The sequence below is a fragment of the Helobdella robusta genome (assembly GCF_000326865.2).
Source record: "Helobdella robusta unplaced genomic scaffold HELROscaffold_22, whole genome shotgun sequence".
Lineage (NCBI taxonomy): Eukaryota > Metazoa > Annelida > Clitellata > Rhynchobdellida > Glossiphoniidae > Helobdella > Helobdella robusta.
The window spans coordinates 2786470-2798762 of record NW_008704170.1 but is presented as its reverse complement, the minus strand read 5'-3'; the positions used below and the strand labels follow the sequence as shown (position 1 = coordinate 2798762).

The 12293-nt window shown below is 34.7% G+C and overlaps 2 protein-coding genes across 2 annotated transcripts; one reads left to right on the top strand and one right to left on the bottom strand.

The window, feature by feature from the left end:
* Window positions 1-2782: 2782 nt before the first annotated feature.
* Window positions 2783-4160, top strand: HELRODRAFT_172124 (hypothetical protein; the record flags this gene model as incomplete). Its single annotated transcript, XM_009018789.1, has 5 exons — window positions 2783-2876; window positions 3029-3181; window positions 3263-3413; window positions 3540-3723; window positions 3849-4160. The coding sequence occupies 5 exons, from the start codon at window positions 2783-2785 to the stop codon at window positions 4158-4160; spliced, it is 894 nt and encodes a 297-aa protein (XP_009017037.1).
* A 1287-nt stretch (window positions 4161-5447) lies between these two features.
* On the bottom strand, window positions 5448-10144 carry HELRODRAFT_186992 (hypothetical protein; the record flags this gene model as incomplete). The annotated part of the gene is made up of 12 exons (XM_009018788.1): window positions 5448-5471; window positions 5681-5824; window positions 5940-6021; window positions 6192-6295; window positions 6661-6816; window positions 7056-7196; window positions 7447-7559; window positions 7801-7938; window positions 8738-8912; window positions 9663-9747; window positions 9832-9894; window positions 10056-10144. 12 exons carry the CDS (start codon window positions 10142-10144, stop codon window positions 5448-5450), a joined length of 1314 nt encoding a protein of 437 aa, XP_009017036.1.
* Window positions 10145-12293: the final 2149 nt, after the last annotated feature.

Sequence of the window (12293 nt, the reverse complement as noted above, 5' to 3'; positions counted from 1 at the left end):
TCTAAAAGGGGATTTAATAACAAACACACACACACACACAGACACACACACACACACACACACACACGCACGCACGCACGCACACACACACACGCACACACACACACACACACACAGAAAAACATGATGACGGCGACGACGACGGGAATCATGATAACGATGTCGAGACAGAAGGCGAAATAAACTGATCATGATCATTAACTTAACTCGAGGATGGTACGCATTAAAAAAAACAATATCATCACCATCACCACCACCATATCATCATCATCATCACCACGCCATCATCATCACCACACCATCATCATCATAACCAAGAACATGGAAACAAAACAAAAGTATCTACCTTTAATACAATTTTCGTTGTTTTCTTACATTCGAGCTTCCAGCTATATTAAACTAAATCCATCCATTTTAAATTATATATTAATTATTTTTTGTTATGAAATTATATTATAATAATATATAAATATATATACTACTGCCACTACTACAACAACAACAACTACTACTACTACTACAACTACTTATGCTACTACTACTACTACTACTACTACTATTACTACTACTACTTCTACTACTAATACAACTACTAATACTACAACAACAACTACTACTACTACTAATACTACACCAACAAAGAATAGAGCTGCTGTTACAACAAGCTACAGAATACAAATACTACAACTACAATAATTAAACGATTTTATATTAAAAGCATCATTTAAAATACCCATAAATAATGTAAAAATTACTAAAAATTACTACACAAGATAGAACAAATTAAACAGTAAAACTGCTTTCGTATTAACTACATATACAAGCGATTCAGACGAAGTAAAACTTTAAAAAGGTTCTAAAAGTACCACCAACTTAGCAGTTCCAAAATTTGAGATCGTTTTATATATACACACGCTTTCAACATTATCAATTATATTTATGTCTACACGCATAGATATATTCATACATACATACATTCATTTTGTACGTACATACATATTATTATGAATATACACCAACATACTACATATATACATACATACAAACATACATACAAACATACATATATACATACATACAAACATACATACAAACATACACACAAGCATGTGTTATATAAACAACGCGTGTCATATAAGTTTACGTCTTTATAAACATAGGAACATGTTGAACGTATGTATGTATGTGTGTTTGTGTATGTATGTATCTTTGTATGTTTGTTTGTCTGTTTGTTTGTTTGTTTGTTTGTTTGTATGTATGTATTTATTTGATTTGTGGTTGCGTAACCGTAATCGTCATAATAATAATAGCAACAAAGTTAATAATAATAGTAATAATAATAATTACAACAATAACAATAATAATAAGCAGACATTTATAGCTTGGGTTTTATGAATTGGTGATTTACATTACAAAACGTATCCACTTCAAATTTAGGATATAATAAGTTAGTCATCGTCGTCGTCTTCGTCCTCATCATCATCGTCGTCGTCTTCGTCAATGTTGTCAAATTAAATTTTGCTTCGATTAAAAATTCATCAAGAAAATGAACTGGTGATGTTAAGAAGTGTATGTGTGTGTTTTTATGTGTGTGTGTTTGTATGTGTGTGTTTGTATGTGTATGTGTGTGTGTGTATGTGTGTGTGTGCACGTGTGCGTGCTTAAGTGGGCGTAGAAGTAGCATACATGACATATCGCACTTATTTGTATGGTCGGTGTCTGAATGTCATCATCATCCTCATCGTCTTCTTTCTTCCTCATCATCTCCAAAATCATCTTTGCCATCGTCATTATCGTCATCATCTAAATCATCGTCAGTGTGACATCATCATCGTCGTCGTCATCGTCATCGTCATCATCATTCTGACCATGGTATAATGCGCAAGGCAAGGCACAAACTAACAAACATACAAACAAACATACGAACATAAAAACAAAAAAACATACAAACAAACATACAAACAAACATACAAAAAAACAAAAGAAACATACAAACAAAAAACATACAAACAAACATACAAACATAAATACACATATTTCTAAAGTATACATAAGTGTATTTAAGTATATCTATCGCACTGATATATTAGCATCGTTTCTCTAGCCGCAGGCTATATTAATCCTGGACATTGCAACATACACATACATAATACACCCAACACACACACAAACACACACACACACGCATACATTCATACTTACACATGCACACATACATTGCAGTTCGGTACAGTCGCGCATGGCATTCTAAACAAGATCTTTGTGTATTATAAATACACAAATATCCGCTGCTTCACACGTACACACATACATAACTATACACACACATACACACAACCATAAATACACATACACACGATGTATGTGCATATAATGCATTTATGTAGGGTATTTTTATTTAATTTTGTATTTATTACAAAAAAAAAAATATAAATATAATACCAGGTAGACATGCATATATATGTAAATATAAATATATATATATATATATATATATATATATATCATTTTTGTTAAAGCTTGGTTAAAGCTCTTTTTTACTTTCTATAAGGCTATACATTACACCATAAAACGTTTTTTTACTTAAATCAACTTTTAACCAGTCTTGTTTCGTTCGTTACATCACTATCGTTGACCCGCAATTTTTGTTTTCGCTAATCAAGATTTTAAAGTTTCCGTGTTAATTTTAGGCTTTTAGTCGGAAAATTCAACAAAAAAGTTTATAATTTTAAATATTATTCGGCGTTTTTTTCATTCTAAAAACTTTGTTGATTAGTTTAACATGCCGTCGTTCATTGATGAAGTTTGGACTCACTTTCAGTGTAGAGACCTCTACCAAGTTTTGTCCATTCCGAAGAGTTCTACAAAGGCCGAAAGTAATTATAATTAATTAGTTAATTAGTTTATTTATTAATTACTAACAATCTTTTTCTATTTATCTCTTATTACTACTCTCTCTTCTATCTCACTCTCAAAATATTTATTTTATATTAGTTATATAATTTATTCTCAACAACTACAACTGCAGTAAAAAAAGCTTACTACAGGCTTTCCATCACCACCCACCCCGACAAAGTTGATCAGGCAGACAGAAGTGAAGCCACCAAAAAGTTTCAAACCCTTGGTAAAATTTACGGCATCCTGTCAGATGATAATTTGAGATCTAACTATGATGAGACTGGTCAGTTTGGGAAAAAATTGTACACACACACACATAAATACACATACATACACACACACACACACATATATATAAAAACAGGAAGTATTGATGATGATAGCGATCTGATGACCGAGGACAGAGATTGGTCAGAGTATTGGCGATTGCTCTTTCCAAAGATTTCTACAAAAGACATTGAAAAATTTGAACAGAGGTACATAGGAAGTAAAGAGGAAAAGGATGATTTAATCAGGTTAGAAGATACTAAATTACTTGAGATACAATATTTTACTTATAAATTTTTCATTTTAACGACCCAAACTCAAAATTAACTTCTATCCAGTTGATATTCAATCATTTTTCTCAACTCAAAATTTAGAATCTACGAGACATCGAAAGGTGACATGGAGGTCATCTTAGCAGAGATGCTTTGCTCCACGCCTGAATTCGAGCAAAGATACCGAGAAATCATAGATAAATTGATAGAAAACAAAGAACTAAAAGTATACAAAAAATATTACAAGAGTGAGGAGCCTAAGAAGAAAAAAGCTAGACTAGCTAAGGTTGTTTTAATTATTATACATAGACTTGCATACATACCTCACTCACTCTCTCTCTCTCTCTCTCTCTCTCTCTCTCTCCTTCTCAAAATTTAATACTTCTTTTATTCCATATATTACACAAACAGGCAGCTAAAGAAGCCAAAGAGGCAGAAAAGATGCTGGATGAAATGAAGAGGAGACAGAAAGCTGAAGACCAGCCACAAAAAAGCAGCAGTAGCAGCAGCGGTAGTAAGAGTGGTAGCAGCAGCAAAGAAAATAAAACCACTACCTCTACTACTAACGACGACGATGACGATGATGGTAATAGTAGTCTGGCGTCCATGATTTTGAAGAAGAGGGAGAAGAACAGGGCGAATTTCGATAACCTTATGGACAATTTAGAGAAGAAATACGCCACTAAAGGGAATGAGAGAGTGAAGAAGAGTAAAAAGAAATGAATGAAAGAAGGTATATGTATATATATTTTAATAAATATTGGATTAAGACTGTCAGAAATGCAATTATTGATGAAAATCATAGCATGTTAAAAAACGCCGAACTAGCTTTGATTTTCCTCAATATATATTTTAATGAATTGAAGACCAAGGCTCAACTTCATGTGTTTATGTTACTCTTGATGGAAAAACCGAAAGAAATTAAGTAAAAAATAATTTCAATTCAATCGTTTCTTCATCTGTTTGTTCGTTCATTTATTCGTTTGCTCACTCGTTCGTTCGTCTTCTCATCCATCCATCCATTCATGCAAATATGCATGCCATAAATAAAATTTACAATAAATAAATAAATGAATGAATGAAAGAAAAAGTTATTTGATTTAGTTTCAAAATGAATAAAATTCAAAACAAAGAATAAAATAAATGGACAAATCAATAATAATAATAAAATTAATAAAATAATAATTAATAAAAGTTCATTTAGTTTATAATTTTAAATTTAAAAAATAGCGCGTTTTTAGTTTTTTTTAAATGAAGATGTAATCATTTGGATGGCAGTTAAAATGACGAAACTGATGAAAAATATCTATATATACATAGTCACACATATACCAACACGTGTTTATGAATGTGTGTGTTTATGTATGTATGTGTGCGCTTATGTGTGTGCATTTATGTGCGTGTTTAGGTGTGTGTCTAATATCTCGATAGAAGAAGCTGTAAGTTTATAAGGCAAATAAGAGTATTGATGAAATGAATATAATTAATAATAATATTGTTAATGATGATGATGATAATAGTATCAGTGATGATGATGGTGACGACGACGATGATTGACAGATGACATCATCGGCGTGATCATTAACAGATTAAACAAATCATCATCAATAAGCAATAACAACAACAATAATAATAAAAACAACAATAATAATAAAAACAACAATAATAATAAAAACAACAACAATGATAACAACAGCAATCATCATCGTCAATAATTGCAATCAGTCACGCGCTGTACACCAACTCAACCGAAATATTGGGGTAATAATAAAGTTGATTGGATCATCAGCACAAGCACACACACACACACACTCACATTTATATATAACTGAACAAATACATGTGAAAATATGGCCGCATATATATATATATATATATATATATATATATATATATCAAATGAAAGACAGAAAATTTTCAATCAATTAATGTCATTAAGTTTATTATCATCATTATTATTATTATTATTATTATTATTATTATTACTCCATAATTAGTTTCATCTACAGTTCAGACAGCATGAAAGGTGAGACGCTTTTGAGGGGGCCATCATCAGATGACGTCGATAATGACGTCATTGCATTATTATTATTATTATCATCACTCTTATTATTATTATTACCATTATTATTACTAACAATATTATCATTACCACTACAATTGTTACTAATATCATTATTACCACATTTTCCATCACTATTATTACTATTACCGTTATTATTATTGTTATTATTATTGATGACGTTGTTGTTGTTATTAGTGTTATTATTATTGTTATTATTGTCGGAGGGGGTGGGGCTCGGGTTTTCCCCGGGCTCTGGGGTGTAGGTGAAGGTCAACCCAGTGGCGTAGATGATTCCGTCGTTTCGTACCAGCATGACTGGCACCTGGAGTCATCAGGATGAGGTTTATTATTATTATTATTCAATAATAATAATAATAATTATTATTATTATAATAATTATTATTATTTATTATTATTATTTACGTAATAATAATAACCTGCAGGGGTTCTCTGACGTACTTCCATTGCGATCTAAAAGCCGAGATGTCTGGCACAACACAGAGCATTATCTCGCAACACCTGATTACAGATGATGATGGTGATGATGATGACGTTGTCGTTATCATCATCAACATCATCTGTATCATCAACATCATCTGTATCATCAACATCATCATCATCTGCATCATCAACATCATCATCATCTGTATCATCATCATCACCATCATCTGTATCATCATCATCATAACCTGTGCATGGTTTCAGCTTCAACCTCTCCGAACCACACCTTGAGATTGGCCGTGAAATTTTCTCCTGTCAACTCAAGCATAGCTACGTCTCCACCACCGTTCAGCTGGTAGTAGTAGTAGTAGTGTAGTAGTAGTTGTAGTAGTAGTTGTTGTTGTAGTAGTAGTAGTGATGTTGATGATGATAATGTATGTTAAGATTTTAAAAAGTGCGAATGTACCTCGAGTAGCGAGGCGAGAGAGTGTGGAGATAAGAAGATAAAAATTATAAGTTATAAATAAATGGAATAAATAAGAAAGAATTTTCATACTAATTCTATGTTATCATAGAATTCCTTCGTCTTCCTCATCATCATCATCGTCATCAACATCGTCATCATCATCTCTTTTATATCAACAGTATAATTTACAACATACGCAGACCCCAAATGTAAAGTATGTGAGTTTGAAATGAGTGAGTCACCATCACTACCTGCAAACTTTGGACGGTAGGGACGGGGGTGATAGGGTGTGCCACAGGGCCCATGCCCTCATAGAAGGCATACTCGGCGCAGTCCGTACTTATTATCGTCCAGAGGGCGCCGTCGTTTATCATCTCTTTGTTTGGTTCTTTGGGGCATGGTGTTGCCTGTGTTTGTTTGTTTGTCGTGTGTGTGTAGGTTGTACAAGTCTAAAAATATAACAACAAAACGAATGGAACAATAAATGAAACCAAAAGAGAACACGCATACAGAAACACACAAACAAAGCACACGTTCGTGTATTAAAAGCACACAGATCCATACAAATCCACACACATACCTACAAACGCATACAAATCAAGTACAGGACAACACATACAAAACGTACATACAAACTGAAATCGACCTGAAATTGTATAATTTTTTCGTGAGCGAGGCAGAGGTACATGTGGTCGGTGTCTTTGAGGTAGAAGGCGCACTTGTGCAGCTGGGAGACCGGCTCGTCCGTATCCAATATCACCGTCTGCTTGTCTACTTTCCGAATCACCTGATCGCGATGACGTCATAACGATGTGACGATGACGTCATAATGATGTGACGACGACGATGATGTTGTTCGCAGTGATGATGCTGGCGCTATAATGACGAACTAAGCCAAAACGAAATGTTAACCGGTTGTCAATTAGATGCTAATTTATGCTAATTGCATGCAGTTATGCAGACATAACTATAAAAATAACAAGAAGAAGAATGAGTAATAATAATAATAAATAAGAATAAATAAGAATAATAATAACCAGTCTAGGCAGTGCCATGCCGGTTTCAACGCAAACCAACTTGATGGTAGAGCCATAGTGGATGAAGCCGTCCTTCACGGAGAACTCCTCAGACTCACTCTCGTCATCATCCACTGAATGATGCAATGGATGCATGAATTAATGCATATATAGATGCATGAATGATTGATGAATGAATTGCTAGATGAATGAAAGGATAAAGGATTGATAAATGAATTGCTGGATGAAAGAATGGACAAATAAACGATGAGTGATTGACGACTGAATGACTGAATCATGAGATGAATGAACGAACGAATGAACGAAGAACGAACGAATGAATGGATGAACAGGGATGAACAAAAAAAAACGTACGTAAGTGAACTGTAAACGCTCCCCATTGTGTGGCACTGGCGTGAAAATTCCCTTTCTCAACGTGCAGATAGCGGGTGCTGACCGTCTGGGACCGTAACCGATTGAATAGCGACACTTTGCTACCGGAGCCAATGCATACTGTTGTTGTTGTTGTTGTTGACGTTGTTGTTGTTGTTGTGGTTTTTTGTAGTTGTTGTGTTGCAGGTGGTGGTTTTTTGTTGTTGGAGGTGGTGGTGTTTTTTTGTTGCTGTTGGCGGATTTGTTGTTGTTGTTGTTGACGGTTTTGTTGTTGTTGTTGTTGATTGTTTAGTTGTTGTTGTTGTAGGCGGTTTTGTTGCAGTTGTTGCGATAGCGTGTGTGTGTGCATTATCATCATCATCAACAACAACAACATCATCCTCCCCATCATCAGCAGCATTAAAGCGCAATAAAACTAATGTGTTTACAATTAATCAAAACCAAAGCTATCTGTCTTCATTCACCTATCATATAATGTACGAGTGTGTTTGTGTGTGTGCGTGTGTGTATTTATCCTAAAATACTGCCTCGACAATAAAACATAAATAATGCGATAATAAATAAGAGTGCAAATAACGAGTAGAGCAGGAAACGATCATCATCATTATCGCCCCCATCGTCATCGTCCTAATCATCATCATCATCGCCATCATCGTCATCGTCATTATCATCTTAACCATCATCATTATCGTCATCACTTTCCTCATCCTCGTTTTAAACACCGTCATAATATACGACAACCACATCGCAACAAAAACGTCAATATCCCAACAACAACAACGAAGACAACAACATCAACAACAACAGTAACAACAACAACAACAACATTAACAACAACAACAAAAACAACAGTAACAACAACAACAGTAACAACAACATTAACAACAACAACAAAAACAACAGTAACAACAACACTAACAATCGGCGTTTTTAATAGACTGTTTCTTCTTGCTGGGTTTCGAGATGACTTTGATCCTCTTACTCTGGAAGACGCCGATTGGCTGGGCGTTGGAGTAGAACATGCGAACGCTCAGCATGAAGTGCTTGCGTTTGTCGCTGTCAGATATGAAGAGCGTTTTGGCAGCGCAGTAATCCTGATAACGATGATGGCGGCGGTTGTGGTAGTTGTGGTGGTGGTAGTTGTGGTGGTTGTAGTTGTGGCGGTGGTAGTTGTGGCGGTGGGTGGTAGTTGTGGCGGTTGTAGTTGTGGTGATTGTGGTGGTGGTAGTTGTGGCGCTGATTTATGTGGTGATGGTGGTGGAGATAAAATAATGGTGTTCTGATACAGAAGTTATGTTGTGATATTAAGAATAAGATGATGAGAATTGCTATGAGTAGCATAATGGCGAGGACGACAATTGTGATGATGAAACTGGTTGCTATGGGTGAAACTATGCTATACATACATACATAGACATACATACAAACAAACAAACATACATACATACATACATAGACATACATACATCATTGTATACAGATGCCAGGTATTGATACATACCCAAATATACCATGAGAATAGAATTGTTTAGCGCAAAGTGGTATTGTGCCGTGCTATGTTATATTATCCCATGATTACAATTATAAACATTCACATGGGAAAATTCACACGAATATGTTTGTATGTATGTATGTATGTTTGTTTGTTTGTATGTTTGTTTATATGTTTGCTTGTATGTTTGTATGTGTGTACGTATGTACGTGTATGTAAGTATGCATATATTTGCGAATGTAAATGTATGTAGGTTTGTATGTATGTTTGTAGGTTTGTATATATGTTTGTAGGTTTGTATGTATGTTTGCTTGTTTGTATGTTTGCTTGTATGCGTGCACAAAATCACTACCTTTCCATCTAAATTCAGCGGAACCATGTCCTGATCTGAGTTGCCTATGCCCATATAAGCACAGACTTGTACATCGTCGGTACTGCTATTATTATTATTACTATTATTATAATTATGGTTATTATTATTATAATTATTATTATTATCGTTGTTGTTCGTGGGGCTGTACGGTTTGAGTGGGCGTTCCCAACCCTGGCCACTCAGGTAGATACAGGGTGGGGGGCAGAAGAATCTGGTGATGATGATTATCACGACGATGATGGTAGCGATGGTGGTGATGATGGTGGTGATGATGATTGTGATGACGATGATGGTGGTGGTGATGATGCTTGTTACGGTGATGATGATGATTACTACGACGACGATGATGATGATGATTGTGGCGATCGGTACCTCTTCTCACTGCCGTAAGATTTCTGAGCGACCTTGGCATGCAAGATCTTCAAATGCTTGTCCGTGCGACACCTCAAATACTCGGCCATTCTCTCCCTAGTAACAACAACAACAATTACAACAACAATAACAACAACAACATTAATAACATTAATAATAATAATAACAATAATAATAATAGTAATAACCTTGTTAGCCTTTGGGCTTTGAATGTGTTGTGATTGTTGTTGTGATTGTTGTTGTGATTGTTGTTGTTGTAATAGTAACTATTCGTGTTGTTGTTGTTGTTACAGCTGTTCCGTCCATCTTCGTATCTGAGATGTATAATATCATCGTCGTCGTTGTCGTCATCTTCGCCACCACCATCGTCATCGTCTTCATCATCATCATCATTATTTTCATCATCATCAACATCAGTACGGCCATCAATCAGCATCAATACCATCTTCAGTCGGTTAAATTTGAATTGGAAAGATGGGTGGGTTGATAATCAGGTGAAAATACGAAATATGCAATGATAAAATGGTGCGAAAAAACGAGTGAATGAGTAACGGAATAAATGAAGGAATGAAGAAACAAATGAGTAAACGAACGAACGAACAGGCAAACGAACGAACGAACAACAACCAAAACTAACCCGTTTGCGCAAAAACCACTACTTATATTAGCCGCAGCGACAACAACGTTAGTCGTACCGCTACTCAGAGATGCTAAATTTGATGACGACAGCGACGACGACGACGATAATGATGATGACGGTGACGTCATAATGAAAACGGAAGTGGGTAAAAGTGGACTGAGATCCAGAGAGGATGAATTAGGGCAGGCAGAGATGTCTTTGTTGTTGTTAGTGTTGTGGTTGTGATTGGTTGTTGCTGTCGTTGTCGTTGTGTGGTTGGTGGCGATGGCGACTGGAGGGGTAGGAAGTTGAGTGAGAGGAGGATGATGATGTTGTTGTTGGTAATGATGATACTGTTGTTGTTGTTGTTGTTGCTGCTGAGGATGATGATGATGACGGTCTTGTTGCTCGTGATGATGATTGTGATGCTGTAGTTGGTGGTGGTTGTGGTGGTATGGATGGATGTCTGGAGCATTGTAAGCTGCTGTGAGTGGATGGGCATACAAGTGTTGTTGTTGTTGTTGTTGATGATGATGATGATGTTGTTGATGATGAATGTGTGGGTGATGAGAGTGCAATTGGTGGTTGTGGGAATGATAATTGTTGCTGTATAACTGTTGTTGTTGTTGCTGTTGTTGTTGAAGATGGTGATGGTGATGGAATTGGTTAGACACGTTCGCTAAAGTTGGGGATGATGAATTGACATTGTTGTTGTTGTTGTTCATCTGGTTTTCATCTGTTAGGGGAAAATATACATGCATACATACATACATACATACAAACAAACAAACAAACAAACAAACAAACAAACAAACAAACAAACAAACAAACAAACAAACAAACAAACAAACAAACAAACAAACAAACAAACAAACAAACATACGTAAAGTACACACACATACACATGCAGATACAAACAAAAATGTAAATATTCTTAATTTCACCATCAAATTCACTTGCAAATTATTGTACACATGAATTTATTTTTCGCGATTTTTTCATTTAGATTTTTTTATATTCTGTTGATTATTTTTGTATATTCTGGTATATGTTTTGTATATTTTGGTATCTGTGTTTGTATACTCGGGTTTTTTGTATGTTTTTTTTGTATGTTTTTTGTATTTTGTATACTTTGTTATATATACATTTTTTCAATGGTTGATAGACGAGGATTTATGCTAAAAGCCATATCTTTGTCTGCGCGTGATGAATTATTGTTATTCATATTATTATTATTATTATTATTGTGGTTGTTAAAATTATTATCATGATTATTATTATTATTGTTGTTGTTGTTATTATTATTATTATTATTCTATTTTTATTGTACAGAGTGATTTTCTGAATGGTGATGATTTCGAGACAAAGGTGTTTTATGAATGTTTGAGTGTGCATGTGCATGAATGAATGAAACAAATGAATAAATGGATGAATGAATGAATGAACGAATAAATGAATGAATAAAACGAATGAGTATATAGATGAACGAATCAACTAACGCGAAAGAAAAAAAAATGAAAAAACGAACTAAAACGGACAATCAGCGAATGAACTATTGAATGAATGAATGAATGAACAACTGAATGTTTGAATGGATGAATAAATGATTGATGATGATG